At 41.1% G+C, this 20,635-nt stretch overlaps 2 protein-coding genes across 14 annotated transcripts; both read left to right on the top strand.

Moving 5' to 3' along the window:
- Positions 1-168: 168 nt before the first annotated feature.
- Positions 169-6,534, top strand: cyp20a1 (cytochrome P450, family 20, subfamily A, polypeptide 1). The gene is made up of 13 exons (XM_077515276.1): positions 169-353; positions 1,213-1,262; positions 1,390-1,556; positions 1,639-1,784; positions 1,865-2,032; positions 2,147-2,225; positions 4,846-4,949; positions 5,056-5,110; positions 5,194-5,314; positions 5,410-5,521; positions 5,748-5,812; positions 5,922-6,011; positions 6,088-6,534. Exons 1-13 carry the CDS (start codon positions 282-284, stop codon positions 6,242-6,244), a joined length of 1,386 nt encoding a protein of 461 aa, XP_077371402.1. The 5' UTR covers positions 169-281; the 3' UTR covers positions 6,245-6,534.
- Positions 6,535-7,796: 1,262 nt separating this feature from the next.
- Positions 7,797-20,634, top strand: LOC144013843 (abl interactor 2-like). 13 transcript variants are annotated; one of them, XM_077513110.1, is made up of 12 exons: positions 7,797-7,962; positions 10,185-10,352; positions 10,908-11,084; positions 11,463-11,480; positions 11,783-11,889; positions 14,044-14,190; positions 14,769-14,893; positions 15,075-15,260; positions 15,689-15,853; positions 16,498-16,581; positions 17,086-17,271; positions 18,865-20,634. In XM_077513110.1, the coding sequence occupies exons 1-12, from the start codon at positions 7,846-7,848 to the stop codon at positions 19,038-19,040; spliced, it is 1,656 nt and encodes a 551-aa protein (XP_077369236.1). In that variant the 5' UTR covers positions 7,797-7,845; the 3' UTR covers positions 19,041-20,634. The 13 variants fall into 13 exon arrangements, with proteins under 13 accessions (XP_077369236.1, XP_077369237.1, XP_077369240.1 ...); XM_077513111.1 differs by lacking the exon at positions 11,463-11,480; XM_077513114.1 differs by lacking the exon at positions 14,044-14,190.
- Position 20,635: the final 1 nt, after the last annotated feature.

The following is a 20,635-nucleotide window of genomic DNA, read 5'->3' as shown; positions in this document are numbered from 1 at the left end:
ATAATTGAATTGTGTTGTATTACATCGTTTAAACTACTTACTAGCCCGTGCATTATATTATGAATCTTAAAATGATTTTTTTTTTTTTTTTTTTTTTGTGAAGGCGTTATTTGTGCATCGAGTCTGTCTGAGATTGATTAGTTATGCCTTACGTTGCAATTCTCTGACTTTTCCAATCGAACACAGAGAGACTGGATCTGTTGACGTGGAGTCCTATTGCACTTCACGTCGGCATTATTGCCTATCGTGCCCCAAAATAGTGCTTATAGTAGGGAGCAGTCATGCTGGATTTTGCTATATTTGCCGTGACGTTTATAGTCGTTTTGGTTGGCGCGATTGTGTATTTGTACCCGGTAAGTTAGCCGCAAATTAGCTGAAACTGTGAAAGTTTGCTAAGAGGCTCTTGTTGTCCGTCCGTTGTTTGCACACACTGCTAATTTAAAACTCCAAGGCAATCATTTGAACTTTCCCCTAATCCGAACGTACCATAAAACACATTCAGTCTGTGTCTCTTCTGCTCACGCACTTTGAATTGAAACGCGAGCTCAAAAACATGTTCTTGTACTATTCGCGCAATCTCCCCCGTTTTATAATTCGTTTGCGCACAACTCTGAATGAGGAGTAATTATTTTTGCAATATTGTACATAGGGCGGCTCTCAAAACTTTAACACAACCTTTAAGCATCATTCATTAGCAGAGATTAGGCATCTAGCCTACCATCAAAAACAAGAGACGATTTTATTCCTAAAAAGTACTTTTAATATTATTGTAATTGTAAACTACTTACTTTTATAAATGTTTAAGTACAAACAGTTCGTAAGATTACATTTAAAGTTACACACTATATTCAGGGAGTGATTCTTTTTCATACCACTAGAGGGAGCCTGAGTACAATTAGAGGCACCACACTGAGATCACAGCTCAATCGACTGAACGGAATCCTGTTTGGATGCTGTTCAACGGTTCAGTTTAAGTTTGAAACAAGTTGATAAAAATGTACAGAATCGTGCCATGTCATATCAAGATAAACACAGTAATATATTACAAAAAAAGAGTTAGACTAAGGGCACATGATGAACATAATTGGGAACCTGAGTTGGAACATAAAGTGCAATGTCTTTTATTGTGTTTACATTTTGATACATGCTGTAGATAGTATATGAAGAGTTGATGTGATGATAATTGAGAGTCTAATTGCTTGTGGTTTTCAGTCATCCAGAAGAGCCTCTGACATCCCAGGTCTGAATCCCACTGACGAGAAGTAAGCAACTAGCATGTCATTGTCGTTATTCTGCTACTTTAATGAACAATTGTCAATCAAATTCATGTTTTCACATCTCTGAGTACCGTTGAAATAATTGAATGTGTGTGTTTGGCTGTCGTATTAGAGATGGCAACTTGCCAGACATTGTGAACCGAGGCAGTTTGCATGAATTCTTGGTGGCTTTACATGAGGAGTTCGGCTCCGTGGCGTCGTTCTGGTTCGGTCGGCGGCTCGTGGTAAGCCTGGGCTCCGTGAACCAGCTGCGACAACACATCAACCCAAACCACACAAGTAGGTGCAACAAGTGAAAACATATTAGTACAACTGAGTTGTGTTTTGTCCTTCATTTTGGGGTTTCCTCTGCTTTCCACAGCTGACTCATTTGAAACGATGCTGAAGTCGTTACTCGGTTACCAATCAGGGACGAGCGGAGGGGTCAATGAGGCTGTCATTAGAAAGAAGATGTATGACAACGCCATCAATGACGCTCTAAAGAAAAACTTCTCATTGATTCTCAAGGTGTGGCAGAGCAGGCTCAAACATCTCACTCACCGCTTTTCATGGGTTTTCACCCAGAATTCTGCCCATTTCTCTGCCAGTTAGTCGAGGAGCTGGTTGGGAAGTGGGTGTCATTCCCAGAAGCTCAGCACATACCGCTATGTGCCCACCTGATGGGTCTCTCCATGAAGACCGTCACTCAGCTTGCCCTTGGCGAGCGCTTTGGTGATGATGCCGAAGTCATATCCTTCCACAAGAACCATGACGCGGTACGAAATGTAGCTTAAACCACATCTAAGTCCACAGTAGAAAGAAACAATTTGAGTGTCTTTTGGTAATGCTGCAGATGTGTTTTGTTGTTGTTGTTGTTTTCACCCTGGCAGATCTGGTCAGAAATTGGGAAAGGCTATTTGGACGGCTCCCCAGAGAAGAGCTCCAGCAAGAAGACACATTATGCGACAGGTGAACATTTTCCAACTACGACTGTTGATCCTCATGGGGCTCAGACGCTCAGTCTTCAATTTCTTTCGCGCCGTCCTACAAAAGCATTGATTTGTTTACATTTATCATTAGTTTGGATTAACTCATTCACTTACAGACATATTCAAAGTAAAGTTTCACATTTTGTCAGATGTTTTAGAACATTTTGAGTGATCTTATCACCGAGCCTACCAAAAGAAAGAGTAGACTTTGTTTGGCACAAAAGTATATTTCTGGCTTTTGCGTCATCAGTTCCAACATTGGTTGATTTCACCAAAAACACAGATTTCTGCCCAAAAAGTGGAGAAAACAGGCTTTTTTTGCCAAAAGAAACATGTCAAGACTTTTTGTTTTGCTTTCGTGTCATTACCTCACCCTCTAAAATAAGCTTTTGACTTTAAATGGCAAAATAATAATTTACAGATAACCGCATCCTGAGCAACACTGACAACTTGGCAAATATATTCGGCATTTGATTCCAGTTGACAAATATACATTTTCGCTGCAGCGGATGACTTATGATTGTGAAATTCCAGGAACAAAAAATGATTTTAATAGGTAAGTGGGGAATATTCTGTTGCATACAAGTACAGTGGTACCTTGACTTGCGACTGCCCCAACTGATCAGTTTTTCGAGTTACGAGCCATCACTTAGTACATTTTCTTAGCTTTGTGTTGCAAGCCAAAATTTGAGGTATGAACAAGCTTTAGATATTCCGTCAATTGAGTGAGTTCTAAAAATAAATGGATTTAAGGTACAGTAAGGCCTTGTCACTTCTTGGTCTTAGTCATGGCAAAGATGCCTGAACAACCATAGAACTACTTTGACGAAAAAAGGTGCACACACTTCCCTACTCTGGGTGCTCATATCAGTCTGGATAAGTTGACAGTAATAATGAAAGAAGAAGAGAATGTACACTGATTTGAGCTGTGCTGACTCACTTCTGAATCAGCAATCCTTATCTGCATGCATCTGGTTAAAGCTGAGTCAGTGTTTTATTGTATTGTACTGTACTTCTGCCTTCAATTTTGTTTTTTTGGAGCGTAGGGGGTGGACTAAAGTGAAGTGGCAGGAAACCAAGCCTCTTCACATTCATCACTATTAACAAAGCTAAGGTTGATAACAGGGATGAAAGGGTTTAACAGTGATGAAATTTCAATACCCTTTCAATTTTTAACACCGTGTTTATGGTTATGTGTGTGTTGATAATAAGAAATTTTGTTTCTATATTTAGAGAATAAGACGCCTCAACGCTTGTAGAAAAAAGCCGCTAGTTACTTTTTATGGTATTATTGGAGACTTTTGAAAATTAACACTCCCTCCAAGATGATTTTCTATATATTTTATCCTTGTTAGAGCTAGTTGGGGTCTATCCCAGCTGACTTTTGGTGAGTTTCGCGATAACGGCTGGATTTGTCGCCAGCTACCCGTAATCACAGAGGTCATATAGACAAACAACCATTCAAACATAAGGACAATGTATTAGTGATAGACCGATGTTTTTTTTTCAGGGCCGATGCTGATACCGATTATTAGTTGTCAAGGAGGCCGATAACCGATATTTCAAGCCGATATTCATTTGCACTAAAAGAGAAAATAATAACGTAAAAAAAGCAACTTTTCTTTTAATATTAAACATATAAACAATAGACATCTTTGTTTAATTAAAACAAATATACAGAAATTGTTGGGAACTTCCAGGGTCATCAGCATGTGTTAAGCTAAATTCAAAACTGAGAAAGTACATAACTAAGTAAATAGTTTTCTACTGTAAATAAAGTTTTCCAAAATTTCAACATAATTTCTAAATGTATTTTTATTATTATTATTGTTATTATTATTATTATTATTATTATTATTTATATTTATATATATATATATATATATGAATTAAAAAAGACTTCCCAGTGTTTGCAGTGAATAAATAAAGTTTTCTAATGTTTTCTACTGTAAATAAAGTTTTTCAAAATTTCAACATAATTTCTAAATGTATTTTTTTATTATTATTTTTTTTATAAATTAAAATGTGTTGGGACATGTTTGCAGTGAGTGAATAAATAAATAAATAAATAAATAAATAAATAAATAAATAAATAGTTTTCTACTGTAAATAAAGTTTTTCAAAATGTCAACAATTTCTGATTTTTTTATTATTATTATTATTATTTTTTTTTTATATAAATTAAAAAGTGTTGGGACTTCCCAGTATCAGCAGTGACAAATGTATGCAAAATGAAATGTATCTAATTTTGGGTTTTCGGCAGAGTTCAAAAGATCTTCGCAGACAGTGAAAAATTGTCTGAATATGTTCGAAATGTCTTTGCAACAAGTACAAACTGCCTGTGAACATCTTACAAATCCCGATGAAAACACAAAATTAGCTATACGTTCGCAAGCATTCACTTCTCGGTGAGATTCCAGCTTTAATCGGCCTTCGGATTCGTAAAAAATCCGATGCCAATATTTGTCAACATGCCAAATATCGGCACCGATAACTGGCCCGGAAGATAATCGGTCTATCCGTACAATGTATTGACTTCGATGGATGGACTGATGGATGTGCCAATGTGTATAAATAGATGTGTATATTACCTCTATTAGAGATGGAGTCGGTGTTGCTGTCTGTGGCGAAGGAGAGAAAAGCCAGTCAGAAGCAGATGGTGTTTGTGGACATGCTGCTTAAGTCGTCTCTCACAGAGCGACAGGTGAGAACTGATCCAAGGACTTTTTTTTTTCTTTTCTTTTTTATAAATAAAGCACACAGGATTGGTGTACAGTATTTGCACAAGGTTTTGTTGTTGTTTGTTTCAGATCATGGAGGACTGTATGGTGTTCACTTTGGCAGGATGCGTCATCACTGCCAACTGTGCGTGTTGCACCTCACTGCATGTCATGCAAACAAATAGTCACGTTTCACCCTCCCAAGTAAACGGTCAAACTCTTTGGCAGTGTGTATCTGGGTTCTTCACTTCCTGTCCGCCTCCGAAGAAGTCCAGGATAAGTTGTATCAAGAGCTGGAAGACGTTTTGGGTTCAGATCCTATTTCCTTCAACAAGATTCCTCAGCTCAAGTAAGCTTTTCATTGTCATGAAACCAACAATTCATTTGTTAGCTCTTGATTTGTGTCCTGAATGGACTTTGACGCAAAAATCTGTCATTTGGAAGATACTGCCAGCAGGTGCTGAATGAGACGGTGAGAACGGCAAAGTTGACTCCCATTGCTGCCCGACTTCAGGAATTGGATGGAAAAGTTGATCAGCATGTCATCCCCAAAGAGGTACAGTTTTGGTTTCCTGATGTCATCACTGGAAGTGCAAAGTAGGAGGTAGAAAAGTGTGACATTTTGGTGTGGCTTCAAATTGCACTTCTATTTATTATTGTGAAAACGTTGTGCCATGTTATTTGAGTCGACTTTCGTATATACATGATACTTCCTGTTTAGTCAAACACTAGACAAAAAGTGATTTATATCATACAATACGTAATATGTTGTCATATTTCAGACCCTGGTGATCTATGCGTTGGGTGTCGTGCTGCAAGATTCCAACACCTGGAGCTCAGCAAGCAGGTTGGTTTTCCATGCTTAATCGAATGATGTACATTGTTTGAAGGGTAAAAAATCTTTCAAACTGAGTGTGTTTGGGAGTGCTTTAAACACACTTTTGATTAACTCTCAGATTTGATCCGGATCGTTTTGAGGACGAGTCAACCAGAAAGAGTTTCTCTCTGCTTGGTTTCTCTGGAAATCAGACATGTCCTGAGCTCAGGTCATCATCGCCATTAAACACAAAGGTACATCAAATAATGGTCTTAAATTTGTTTCACGATACATTTTCCTTACAGATTTGCATACACGATAGCTACTGTCCTGCTCAGTACATTGGTCCGGCAGCTGAGGCTTCACCGATTGGAGGGTCAAGTCCTGGAGGTCAAATCCGAGCTGGTTTCAGCACCAAAGGATGAAACGTGGATCACCGTTAGCAGGAGGAGTTCAAATTAGTCTGTTGGCAAATGTTTATTTGTGAGTGCTTTCAACTTGACTTACAAAGTTGCATCTCCACTGAATCTCTGTGGTCCGTATTTCACCACTCTCTTTACATTGTTTCCTTTATGGATGAATGAGATAAGATGAAGGGCCTTGTGCTTAAACTGCTTTTTGTGAGCAAGGGTCTTTTAGTGAGAGGCTAATAAATAGGTGAGAAGTGGGAAAAAAAAGTATCTAAATCAAGCATCTTGGCTAATAAATGTTACATGAGAGATTAAGAATAAAACTGTGTTCATGCATACTTACATTCTAGACTCCTTTCTCATTTTTACTTTTATTCAGAAATTGCACATCGGATTATTTTGACCTTTTCCTCTCCATGTTTACGATAGATAGTAGGGGTGTTAAAAAAAAATCGATTCGGCGATATATCGCGATACTACATCGCGCGATTCTCGAATCGATTCAATAATAGGCAAAATCGATTTTTTTTTATTTTTTTTTATTTATTTATTTATTTATTTTTTTAGGATTCACACCTTAAGCATGGAAGAATGTTATATGAACGGAACATTAAGCCTTAATATTTTATTTTAATGCTGTTTAAACATGAAACAGATTACAACCTGTATAAGACTGAAATTTCAGATAAATAAATAATACATTTTCATATAAATCTTACACTCTACAAGCTTACTGATTAGTATTTTCTAAATTTGAATGAAAAAAAATCGCAACAATCGACTTATAAATTCGTATCGGGATTAATCGGTATCGAATCGAATCGTGACCTGTGAATCGTGATACGAATCGAATCGTCAGGTACGAGGCAATTCACACCCCTAATAGATAGCAACATTATGTAACATTTTGTAACTTTATGTCCATCAATCACAGCAGGATGCCCATTCAAAATGTCCGTTCATCTACGGTCAACGACAGACATGCCCCTCCAAAAAACTAACCCCACTTTGAAAACCTAACCATATTAAAAAAAAACAATTTGGAATCCTAACTTTAAAACCCTTTGTGGATGTGGCGCATGGGAGTTTTCCGAGTGCATGCCCCTCAATCCCAGTAAGATGCCCCTTCCACATGTCTGTGATTGTGAATCATCCATCCATTTTCTTGACCGCATATTCCTCACAAGGGTCGCGGGGGGTGCTGGAGCCTACCTCAGCTGGCTCTGGGCAGGAGGCGGGGTACACCCTGGACTGGTTGCCAGCCAATCGCAGGTTAGTCTGTGAATCAGTGCTTCTCAATTATTACATTTTTGTTATGCCTCCCTCAAAAGAAGAAAATAGCACACACCCAACTCTGTGCTGAAAATATAAATAGTATCATTTGGCTATAAAATGTTTGAAATAAACCTTGGCCGAGGAGCTCTCTAACGATGAGTGTATCACTGTCCCCTACTGTAGTGGATGTGCACACATAAAACAGGGCCCCCACTGGCATCGCCCCGTATCCCCCGTGACCGAATATTGTAAACTACTCTTGACCCCGCCCCCCTCCCGAAACACACACACACGCCCCATCAACCAGGGATTCTTGCAGTACCGCACGCAACCGTGGCGGCGCCAGTGAGCCCACGCTTCCCCGCTAAAGATGTGAAAATGGCGGAGCTACAAATGCTTTTGGAAGAGGAGATTCCAGCAGGTCGCAGCGCTCTGCTGGATAGTTTCACTAATTTGGAAAGAGTCGCCGAATATTGTGAGAGCAACTATGTCCAGGTAAGTATTTTCCAGTATGAGAAAACGTTTTGTTGATGGGTATATTGCGGGCACCACAAACGTTGCTCGGGTAGCTGTTGCTAGTGCTTTCGACGAGATGCGGTGTTAGCCACGCTCCGATAAAGGCAAAAAAACAAAAAAAACAATGAGCGGCTTCATACAACTCACGGGCTGTGTCTCGTGCTCCCGGCGATTGTATAACGCACCCAATCTCGAAATGTCTGTTATTACCACGGTACAAACACCGTTGTGACTTTTACGATCTCCGTGGGATATCGCCTTAGCCACATAGCTTGCAGCTGCCTCATCAGACAGCTACATTTTAAATCGCGTGGAGAAATCGATTGATTTGATCACTGGGATCTGCGAAATGAGCGAGTGTGGATACAGGACGAGACGATAGATTAATCTTTGGGCATCTACACCACATACTGTTGTAGCCGTGGCAGTCGGCTGATTTATGATCTTGTGCACAAACACTGAGACTCATTGGGGGGTTGTCACGTTGCCTATTTTCACAGTACATTTTCATTACATTCATTTACAATCAAGTTAGGATGGCGGCACCTGTGATATTTTCGTCCTTTTGTATGTATAGAAATGTGTTTAACCCTCTTACCTCCATTTGTTGATGATGTGGCTGTAATCTAAATTGTAGTCTGCTTGGCAATTAATCAAATAGTAAACGGTATTTTGTTACAGTGATTAGTGTTACCAAAATGGGATTTTGAAAAGATTTTTTTATTTAAATACTTGAAGAGCAGGTCTGAAAGGTTGTCTTGCTGACTAGTGCTGTTCTGGTTTTTTATTTATTTATTTTTATAGCTTTCTAGGACTGTCTATGCCATTCTGTTCAACTTCCTGTTTGCTCCTTGAATCAGTTCCTTCTCGACAACTTCTCTCGATGACATAACGGTCTCGTTTCATTCAGACTTGTATGGGTTGAGAAGCATGGCCGGAGCGTGGCAGTGGGCGTCTTCCAGACAGCTTTGTCTTTCACTTCATACTACTGACATAGCTGCCCCCAGTGTCAGTAAGGAAGTGGAACCAGTTCCCCTTGATGCCTTCATCACTGTTCTAAGATCAGTTCCATGATGTTTACCTTCCTCTGTTAAGTGTTTCGTATTTTTCTGAGAAGGATGTTTTTGTTACCTCTTATCAGATGAGTCCGTTATCCTGTTTAAATTCTTGAAGCCGACATCCATCTCATCTGTCAGCTAACTGTATGATGTAGCGGTAGAAATGGGCCAAGTAATAACAACTCAGTAATTTGCAAATTTATGTTATTGGGAGGGGGGGATTCATGTTGGACGAATTAACTGCCAAGCACATCGCTGGGTACAGCTGTGGCCAGACCCTAAAAATCAGGATAATTGAAATGGTGAAACATTTTTAATTATATCACAATCGAATACTGCACCGCTCTTTCTTTTCACATTTTCAGTAGTACAGTATCTTCAAACGTGTAATATTTAGAAACAATTCTCTAATTGTTTAATTGTTTAATAATTGCAACTTGATGCATGGGCAACATGGAGGTCGAGTGGTTAAAATGTCTGTCTGTCTACTTTGGCTTTCTATGTGGCGTTTGCATGTTCTATGGCTTCCTCCCGAATTAAAAACAAAAACACACAAAAAAAAACATGCATGGTAGATTAATTGAAGACCTTAGGTGGGTCATTGACAGATAAGGATATTAAAAGACCCAGCACAGTTAATTTAATTTAAAAACACATACAATCTATTTATTCTTTCTCATTATTTACTATTATTTACAATTTAGGACATTTGTCTATCATTGAAAGCTTTCTACAGTGGTCACACCAGATGATACTTGGTCACACGGTCACGCCACATAATATTTTAAACTTAAATCAGATTTACAAGGCTGACATTAAGCCATCTAAAGTTCTAATAAAAAAAGGCGAACTTGCTATACAAGTAAAGTTATAATAAAATATATAGTTGTTGTACAAAGTTTTCAGGTCATATCACATGATGTCCAAATATGACTACATACCAAGTGCTGTAAAAGGGTAACTTTTATTAGTTGTGAGACAGTATACACCTGATAACCGCTCCCATGTGTTCTTAACTGTTTTGTGGATGATACAAGCTCCTGTCTTTGGAATTGTTTCAAAATAAAAGCCCCCAATTTGTTATTTAATATCAATACAATTGTATACATTAATTCAGATGTTACATGCCATGCTTCTTGTTAGTCTCCAGATAAGCAGCGAGCGCTGGAGGAAACAAAGAACTACACCACTCAGTCGCTGGCCAGCGTGGCCTACCTGATCAACACGCTGGCCAACAATGTCCTGCAGATGCTGGACATCCAGGCCTCGCAGCTACGCCGCATGGAGTCTTCCATCAACCACATCTCTCAGGTGGGCACTGGGCTGCTGACGTGTAACTATTTGCAAATTCAGACCGCGTGCGCAACATTCCAGACTCAACCACTGTCGACTATCGTAATATAACCAGTGTTGTACCTGAACACGTTAAATGAATGAAACTTCATGAACTCGTTCAGATTTTGGGTGAACGTGAACTGAATGGAGTGTATCTTTGCTTGATGAATGTTTTTGTGAATGTGAGTTATTATTATTTTTGTTCAAGAATGCTAGGATTTCAGTATTTTACAAGAAAACGTGACTAAACCCAGTGTAAATGAGTCTTCAAATATTGAGGGCTAAAGACCTTATTTGGCAACACAAGCCACGGAGCTTCACGCGGCCATGTGCGTTATCAAAATGTAAAGCATGATGGCAGCTTAGAGAGGGGAAAAACGGCCCGTACGATATAAAAGTAAACCAGGATTCCTTCTAAAGAAGAAAATAGTGGACAGCTCAGCTCTTTGTATATATTTCCATTGACTGCACTTTGCAGCAAGTGAACTTTTCAAGTTATAACAGCGTAAAAAAATGTGTTCATGTGCTCAGACGGTGGACATTCACAAAGAGAAGGTGGCCAGGCGGGAGATTGGCATCCTGACCACCAACAAGAACACATCTCGCACACACAAGATCATCGCCCCAGCCAATCCAGAGAGGCCCGTGCGCTACATCCGCAAGCCTATCGATTACAGCCAGTTGGATGACATGGGCCATGGAGTCAAGGTAAAGAGAAATCAAAGGGTGTATTATTATTTTGAGTGTCTTTCAAACGCATGCTTATGCTTTTGACCCCGCCCCCACTACTTTCTTCTGGTCCAGACTTTAGCAACTTGTTACTCAGTTTCAATAAAGGGCTTTTTTTTTTTTTTTCTTTTTTAATGATTAGAAATGAGAAACATGGCATTCTTTCGTTCTTGCTTATTTATTTTTTTTATAATGATGATTTGAACTGCTTATTTAAGTTTAATAAGGCTTCTGAAAGGGAATAAATAACTCTTGGTCTGTCATTTTCCTCTTTTCTATTGCGCACTAATCTGTTGATTTTCTTTCTCTTCCTTTCTCTCTGCTCACCTTATTAAAACCTTTTGTAATCAACCGTAGTGGTTGCAAAGGTTTAAGGTAAGATTTTCTAAGCTAGCCCCTCAAACAAGGAAGGTGTTTTGATTTTTGAATGTTGCTTTTGTTGTTGTTGTTGTTGGAAATTGCTGTGGAAGTACTTGGATTTTCTTTTTAAGGAGTAGCTGGAAATTTTGACGAATTTCAATCCTCTGAACTGTATTTCAACAGTCACTTTATATCAATAGAAACGTCAAGTTGTTATATTTAAAATTCCTAACTACTCCTTTAAAAAGTGTTATTGTTTATGAAATTCTCCTACAATGAAATGTCTGCCTTTTCATAACACTTTCCTCTCTGTGTAGGCCAGCGCTCAGAGCATGAAAGCCGGTGGTGGAGGTGGACTCCCTCGCACGAACCCCCCAACACAGAAGCCGCCCAGCCCACCAATGAGTGGGAAAGGGACTCTTGGGTACGTAAGATAAGCATTTGTTATTTATTTGAGGTTCTTGCACACATGGGATCCACACAGATGACAAGATGTCAACAAGTCAGCTACTGCTCGCTCTGCCACAGAGTAAAAGAGAAACAAAAGAAAGATGCGTAAAGCAAAGTTGTGTGTGCAGGTTGGACTTGTGTATACCCGAACAGCGTATTTTGCCTTCTGAAACAAAAGCTTTAGAACCGGCAGCTTTTCACCTTGTTTTTGTTGTGTGTGCTGGACTGTCGATTGTGTGTCTAATCCCAGGGGTTATCCGCTCATTCAGCTGAAAAACACTTGTGTTCTTGTCACTTCCTGACTAGTCTCAGGCACGGTCTTTGTCTGTGTTTCTGCGTGTGGCTGATCTTAAGAATTGTCTGCTAGATTTGTGAGTGACTGTGTCCCATCTGCTCAGTGACTTTCTAAAGTGTGGTCTTGGTCTTCGTCTGTGCAAGAAGCATGTTAACCACAGCTACACCTCCATGATGGATCCAATGCTGCAGTCTTTGGCTAAAGACTGACATCTTCTTTTTCTTTTTTATTTATTTATTTACATTCAGTACTGGCTTGCCCACCTCTGGCTGCCACATATTCTTCATAGCAACATTTTACCATTACAAAACCTTTACTCCTGAGCTGCTAACTATCCATTTTACAGGGGTTTTTAGTTGTTTTTTTGTTTTTTTTCCTGTTCAACTCTTTTACTGCCACGCGTTATCCCAAAAAATAACCCTGACAGTGCCAGTTGATGTTGAACATTTTAACTCATCTTTCAAGGCAAACAGAATATTGTGTGCTATTACTACATGAACATGGTGGGGGCCACATGAAAGATCGCCTTCCATTATTTCATTAGAAAAAAAAAAGTATGTTTCTACTTTATTCCCTTCTTTAGTAATCATCATTTGGGAATAGATAATTTTGAGCGACGATCAAGCGAAAATAAAGCAAAACAAGAAGCTTTTGTGAAAAGCTACGTTTTGTGCACAACAGTGACTTTGACACTAATATTTTTTGGTTTAGTAACACTCTGTGAATTAAGTTTAATCTGGACAAAGGCTTTGATCATTCACGTCATCCTTGAAAACGTTCTATTTCATTGTTCATGTTTCATTTTAATTTCATACGCCGGCAGCCCATTGAAAAGCGATACAATGCTGCTATCTGCTGGTCATAGTTAGTGGGTGTTTTTGATTTCACAACCCCATTGACCAGGCAGCACTCCACTAGACCTTACATTAATGGCAAAAAGCGTAAAGCGTCCAAAAAGGGAAGAAAGAAAGGCAGAAAATTACCATATGTCCACAAAATTGTCCCATTGATTTAAAAAAAAAAGTAGTTGATTCCAATTAACATTTATGGCGGCATACATTGTGATTTTAGTAACCGTTATTAAACTTTTTTTTTTTTTGGCGGTAAAAGAGTTAAAGGGGAAGTCAACCATAAACATGTTTTTAAATAATGTTATATGTGACCTCACTAGTCTAAACATGACATTTTGATTAATGTTACATTTGTGGAATATGAGTTATGAAGTAAAATCCAGCCCTTTTTTTAATCTATCTCAGGGTGTGGCCATTTTGCCACTTGCTGTCGACTGAAGATGACATCACAGTTGCTCAGGGCTCGGGCAACGACCAATCACAGCTCACCTGATTTCTGAAGCTGAGCTGTGATTGGTTGTTACTTGAGACCTGAGCAATTGTGACGTCATTTTCACTCAGCAAGTGGCAAAATGGCCGCCTTCTGATATTGATTTAAAAAACAAAAACAAAAAAAAAACTGCTGGATTTTGATGCTTAACTCATATTCCACGAAAGCAATATTAACCAGAATACCACATTTAAACTAGTGGGACTGCAGAAATATTGTCAAAATTTTTTTTGGGGGGTCCCGTATATTTAATAGCTTTAGAATGAATTTATTTCAGGCAGCATAATGCTGCATTGGTTCCGCCCAGCTGTTGCTACCTGTGGATTCACCCCAGCCAGCCCCAATGTTCCACCTGTCGTTCCCCATTTTCTTTAAGTTTGCACTTGTTTGTTCCCCCACTCTACCCCCCCCCCCCCTTCCCCCCCTTCCCCTCTCCTACAATTCTCTGTGGATGCCCCCTCCACCCACCCCCAACTCCTGACCCTCTCACAGGCGACACTCCCCCTATAGGACGCTCGAGCCGGTGCGTCCTCCCGTTGTCCCTAACGACTACGTCTCAAGCCCGACGCGCAACATGGCGCACACCCTGCAGAGCCCAGCACGCAATGCATCTGTTAATCAGAGGAACCGCACGTACAGGTACCCCCAACCCCCTTCCCAGCATGCCTCACTATATGTGTAGAACACAGGCCCCGTTGGGCTACCCGCCCCTGCCCTTTTATACGCTTCTCCTACACTTAAACCTGACCCAACACTGAATCGTCCTTGTTTGGAGTCCTGGCTTAAACCCCTGTCTCCTAATTATTCAACACGTGGTGAATACCCAGACTGGCATAGCCTCTACAGGAATGAGGGTAATATCAAAATAGTGAGCACCAGTACAACAAGACACGTGTAATGCATCCTCTCCAAGATGAAATCCTTAATTTAGGACAAGAGCAATGGCAATGAAGTGGAAAAAAAAAACGAAAAAGGTTTTGAATATTTTCCTATCTTCATCCATCCTCATCTCACCGCAACTCTGCTTCCTGCTATTCCAGCGCGTCATGTCTTGTCTTTTTGTGTGCTGGCACCGCCATGCGTCTTTCGCTAGGCTGCTTCTGATATCTGTGACATGACTGGAGCTTGTTTCTCCGTGATGGTTCGTGCGGGTGGGATGACGATTGTTGCTTGCGTGCGTCTTGACGTCTTTTGCTGACCCCTCCTCCCCACAACAGCAGCGGGAGCAGCGGAGGCAGCCACCCCAGCAGCAGTCGCAGCAGCAGCCGGGAGAACAGCGGCAGCGGCAGTGTGGGTGTGCCCATCGCCGTGCCCACCCCAGCCCCGCCCACTGCCTTCCCAGGTACGACCCATGTTTGTCTGCTCACAGTTATTGTCTGGTTTCTGCACACTCTTGAGGTTAAAGGTTCGATGAGAGTGTGAATGTTCCCGAAGGATTGTCGAACGTTCCTCCTCTCCCTCACCCTTTCTTTTCTCCTCTTCTTCCTTTCTCTCACCTTTTTACCACCGCGACACTCCCTCAGCCCCTGCCCCACCTAACACCACTAAACCCGCACCCAACACTGCCACCACCCCTGGTCCCTTACCCCCCGTCCTTGATGGACCCCCACCTGCTGAGATCCCGCATGTACCCCCGCCCCCTCCCCAGCTCCCTACCTCAGCAGCCCCCACTGGCACAGGACCCACTACTTATGGAAACACTGCACAAGGTGAGTGAGTGTAAACCAATGTGGAAAGCCCACCCACCCATCATCGCAGTTGGTTTTCTGATCCATACGCAGACTTGTGAAGCTGTGAATATGATCAGAAAACTCACATCTCATGAAGGAGAATGATTAGTAGAAGCTTTGGGGAGCATTTGGGAGATGCGTTGGAATTGCACGTCTGATTAATGCTGCCTTTGTTCCCACCACCCCCTGCATATTTTCAACCTTCACAGCAACTGTTTTGTCGTTCTGATGTATCGCGCATGAGAATTCAGCCTTTCTGTGCTTGTGCGAGTACTTTTCTTTTTGTGTGTGTGTGTGTTTGTGTTGTGCAATTATTTTGACGTGGCGCTTTTCTCCGAAGCTTTTTCAAAAATTGAACAAATGGCTTTGTAATGTGCTGCGTTGCCTCTTGGTGGCGATCCCTGCAGGTGCGCCTCAGTTCTACAGCATGAACCGCCCGGTGCAGCCGACCCAGAATGCTCACGTAGGAGGATCGCTGCCGTACCGGCGCCCCTCGTCTGTCACCGGCCAGCCTAACACGGCGCCGAATCAGAACCAGCTCAACGGTGGACCGCACTTTGTCCAGAATCAAGGTATAAACAATATTTTGCATTTGTGTTGCATTGTACAACCCTTGTTCCTTTTTTAAAGTGTTTGGTTAAAATGAGCCATCCTCGATTCAAGGTCAAGAAACTCAGACCTTTTAGATATTTTACAGTATTTTATGTCTAATGAGGTTCAGTTCTGTTGATGAATTTTTTTCATTTTCCTGCCATCTTGAACAGCACTGTATCCTTCTCACCCTTTACATACAAACACCACAGTATTAATGGTTTATTATGTCAATACAGTGTTCCCTCACTAAAATCCATAGTTGACACTCCTCTACAAAGGGTTTTTAATTGCCACAAGGTGGCGGCAGAGCACTTCATGAAGCTCAACGCATTTCAACATAGTTCCATGAAAATCACACAAAATGGCGCGACAGCAATACTTGTATATTGGCTGGAGCACAAAAACTGTGACTAAGTGAGGTTTTTCAACAAATAATGGAGAATAGATTACGAAAACAATTGTGATGTGTGAGTCCACGAGTCGTGAATTGCGAATATGTAGGCGAACACAACACAGATCAATTATTCAATATGAAATACATCCAATACGTTGAAATGACCTGATGGTCTTCTGGTCCTTCCCCCGCCTTCTCTGTATTTGAACACTGTTTTGGCAATTGCAGGCCCACTCGCACCCCCTCCCCCCTCCATGCAAATCACCCCACAGCTGCCCCTCATGGGCTTTGTGGCTCGTGTTCAGGAGACCAGTAAGTGGTTCTAGTACCTTCTGCATGACCTCCATCTTTTCACGCAGTCGTCATTACATCTGCTGTTGTGGGGAATTTTAGACTCGAAGCAACTTTTCTGCATTACAGTATCTGGAAAGTGTTGTGACTAGTATTTCCTTCAACAACCATTCTGTTGTATTCAGTCTTGGTTGAAATCAGCATGACCCGTAGGTGTCATCCTTGGTTATTTTTTTTTCTTTTATAGAATAACCAATAGAACGTTAAAGCCCCTTTTCCACCACAAACGCTACCTGCCTAATCACAGATGTGTTTTCACTGTCATTATTTGGTACAACAGTATACTAGAACATCTGAGTTGTAGTAGCCTGTCAAGTTGTGCATGTCCTTGACCTGGCAGGGGAAAAACAGCATGTGATCGTCCTTTCCTCCAATGCATGGGAATGCTCATGTTTATTTCACGTGATACTTTTTTTTTTGTAGTATTGTAACTGCTAATTTTATTTATTTTTTCCCCCAAACTAGTCTCAGATGTGCCACCCCCGCCGCCCCTTGCAGACGAGCCAGTCTTCGAGGACCCGACACCCCCACCTCCCCCACCGGAGGACTACGAGGATGACGATGAAGAAGAGGAGTCGGCGGTGGTGGAGTATAGCGATCCGTACGCAGAGGAGGACCCTCCCTGGGCGCCACGAAGCTACCTGGAGAAAGGTCTGCTTTTCCTGCATAGTGCTTTCCAACCTTTATTTGGCCATGGTTGCATTAGAAAAATATCATTGCACACCAACAAAAAAAAAAAAAAAAAAGATCTGGTTTAAATGTTCTGTTTCAATGTGAAATCTGGGCCCGATTAGTTGAACACAATGCTAAGATGAGCTTTCAAATTCAGTTGTATGAATGGCAACTGGTGTTTACATGACTTTGTTGTACTTTTTGCCATCTAGTTGGAGCATTTTGTCAAATTTCATTCTGCCTGTCACTTTACATCACTGGCATAGGTGGATGAACAAATGCATTTATAGTACGTTATATCAATAACTTTAAGACCAATTAACCCTCAGGCCTTATTTTATTTTACTTTCTGTTTGCTCATGGTCATTGTGGCCAAATACAGGGTATTTTTTTATTTTCTTTTTTTTTAATTAACTTTATAGTTTTGAACTACTTTTACCGTTAAAGGGATAGTTCGGATTTTTTTACATGAATCTATTTCATCCTCACCTCCCGTGTGTGCGCTCATCACTGACTTACCCCTGACAGCGTTCTGTGACACGAGTTCTGGTCCCGTGTTGGATGAGAGGAAAATAGTCTGGCAAGTTGGCTTGGGTCACGGAAATAAAGCGTTTTTCTTCTAAAAACAATTTGTGTTCAAAAGAGTGAGTGAGTTCTAAACTCCTTTCTGAAAAAAAGTCAGACGCCATTACCATCAGGCACTATTTTTCTGTTCGTTCGTATCACTGCGCGGCGCCCCGCATGCAGCTGATAGACGCGCACTAATCTACAAGTTGTTTGTCTTTTCGAAGGCGGAAGGCGCGCGGATCAGCTGTCTGCAGCGTGTCTATCAACTGCCTACAGGGCGACGCGCAGTGATACAAACGAACAGAAAAGTAGTGTCCGGCGGTAATGACGTCTGACTTTTTTTCAGAAAGGAGTTTAGTGTTCAAATGTATCACTCTTTTGAACACAAATTGATTTTAGAATGAAAACGCTTTACTTCCCTGACCGAAGCCAACTTGCTTGGGTCAGGGAAGTGCAAAATAATTGTCTATATTTTAAAGCCACGATTATGCAAATCTACGGATGCTGAACTGCAAGTATGCGGGGTCCCCTTTATTGTCATCTTACAGCCAGCAGAGGGAGCTTCCCCCCAAAAAAATCTTCTCAATGGTAAGCAAAGGGTTCTTCTGAAAATCAATCTTGCTCCACTGGAGTGTAGTGAGCCATCAAACACGCCTTTTGTAAACAAAGAATGTTACATGGATACCTCCTGTGTCTAAAAAATTGATAAATGATGGAAGTTATAAATCACAAAAAGGCTTAGGTGTTGGTTAAAAATGGGTTTCATTGGAGACATAAGCTGTATGCTTCAATAAAGTAATTAACAAGAACTAAAAAAGGTTTTCATGGGATTGAGCTCTCAATTTGCCAAAAGTGTCCACAATAGAAACGGTTCCAAAAAAACAATAGTAAGTGAGCTCAGAAGGTCAAATGAAAGTAAATAATTTCTTACGGTAGATCTCATAATCCCTCGTTTAACCTAAACTCCAGACTAAGGTAACCTCCCCACTTTGGACTGTCCCACAGTGGTGGCTATCTACGACTACAGTCGGGACAAAGAAGATGAGCTGTCCTTCCAGGAGGGCGCCATTATCTACGTAATCAAGAAGAACGACGACGGCTGGTACGAGGGCGTGATGAACGGAACCACGGGCCTCTTCCCAGGCAACTACGTCGAATCCATCATGCACTACGCTGATTGAGAAACAGCCCCCCACCCTCCTCTGTGCAATGAGGGAGAGAAGCAGTCAGTAGGGAAGAGGAGGGAAATGAGGGGGAGCCAAGGGTTAAAGGTCAAAGACTTTGAACAGACAGAGCATGATCACCTCTGGGATGGGATGCAGACGAGAGCCGACGACGCCCAGTTATCCTCTCCACCTAACCAACCACTACCTTTTCCTTTCATGTTTTTTTTTCTTTTCTGGCCGCTGGTTGATTTGCAGAGTTTTTGTTACACGACGAGGCATTTTCTTTGAATTTGTTCAGCCAAATTGCCCTTATTTTAGAGTTGAATATTTAATTTGGATTCTTGCGTGCGGACAAACCGGGCTGCTGAGAAGGAAGATTTCCATGTCGCAGCTTCGGCATAAGGGCTGAGGGGAACACAGGCCACATCGGAGAGAACATTTCTCCTCGGACAAACATGCAACAGGTGTTTTGAAGGGGCTGCGGATCATGTTGGAGTGCTGCACCAACAGTCACGATAAGCACATCCGGTGTCTTCATTTGACACACGGCTACACGCAGGCGGGTCACTCAAAGAAAGCAGAAAATGTGTATGTCCTTTTAAGTTTACGCTAATGGACGGCCCCGTGACCTTCCAAAGAAGTGAGGGGGTCAAATCCTCAGTTGCACAATGTGCAGCGTCTCTGGGGAATAACAGAAGTTTATCAGCTCGAGTGGCAAGGTGGACCTCCAGCTCGGAGCTGCTCAGTTGCAGTGTTCTGAAGCGGTGGGAATTATTTTTCTTTTGTTTTAGTTCTTTGGAAGGATTTTCAGAGTGGCATGTTTCAACCTGACGGAAAAAAATTGATCTATTGTGATGATTTATGTCTTCATATTTTTTAGGTTTGGTGTGACTTTTTTTTTTTTTTTTCTTGCACCAGTGATGATGCATTTAGATCATTTTGAAGACACTTGTGCCATATTGAGATGTGTTGCAGTTGGATCAAGTGGGATGTTTTTTTTCCCCCCTCCACTTTTTGAAGTTGTTTTAACCAAAAGAACATGCATTTGTAGTGAAATGATGTAGAAGAACTAATATAAAAGTGACGTATTATGTCCTTCAAACAAGATGTATTGAATATGAAAAGACGGCTGTTGTGTTGAAACGGTTTTAACCATTACATCCGATACCTCTGTTGTCAGCAGTTTGAAGGGTGTATCATCTTAAATGCGCTTGGCAGTGGCCTCATTACTTAAGCCAGAAACTTTATTTTCTATATAAAAAAAAAGAAAAGAAAAATCTTCCAGTGGGTCTGTATGTGAGTCTTGCATGCCTTTATTATCTGTGCTTTCCCCCAAACCCACATGGCAAGATGAGACATTCTAAAAAGAAGCAGTTGTGGCCCGCCTCATCCAAAGAGACTGTTCAACTTCCCTTGGAGATCACATCCAACGACTTGTTTTCAGAAGCGGGGAGGAGTCAGGCTTGCGATATGGGGAAACGAGCAAGGGGAGTCGAACCTGAAGGGCAGTCCATGATGCCATTGTGTTGCACATTTGAAGTTGATTTGCAAGAGTCTCATATTTGTAAAATCCAGAGAACAAAGAATAAAGATATAAGGATGAAATTGCT

The sequence above is a fragment of the Festucalex cinctus genome, chromosome 2 (genome assembly GCF_051991245.1).
Source record: "Festucalex cinctus isolate MCC-2025b chromosome 2, RoL_Fcin_1.0, whole genome shotgun sequence".
Lineage (NCBI taxonomy): Eukaryota > Metazoa > Chordata > Actinopteri > Syngnathiformes > Syngnathidae > Festucalex > Festucalex cinctus.
Note: the sequence above shows the minus strand (reverse complement) of the source record. Positions and strands in the feature narration are given on the sequence as shown.

Bases quoted from the DNA above. Each gene is read 5' to 3' on its own strand.
- cyp20a1 (XM_077515276.1), top strand. From the start codon at position 282: ATGCTGGATTTTGCTATATTTGCCGTGACGTTTATAGTCGTTTTGGTT. The intron at 1,263-1,389 runs GTAAGCAACTAG...CTGTCGTATTAG, and splicing joins CTGAATCCCACTGACGAGAA to AGATGGCAACTTGCCAGACA. The intron at 5,315-5,409 runs GTAAGCTTTTCA...GTCATTTGGAAG, and splicing joins AACAAGATTCCTCAGCTCAA to ATACTGCCAGCAGGTGCTGA.
- LOC144013843 (XM_077513110.1), top strand. From the start codon at position 7,846: ATGGCGGAGCTACAAATGCTTTTGGAAGAGGAGATTCCAGCAGGTCGC. The intron at 14,894-15,074 runs GTACGACCCATG...ACACTCCCTCAG, and splicing joins CCCGCCCACTGCCTTCCCAG to CCCCTGCCCCACCTAACACC. The intron at 17,272-18,864 runs GTCTGCTTTTCC...ACTGTCCCACAG, and splicing joins ACGAAGCTACCTGGAGAAAG to TGGTGGCTATCTACGACTAC.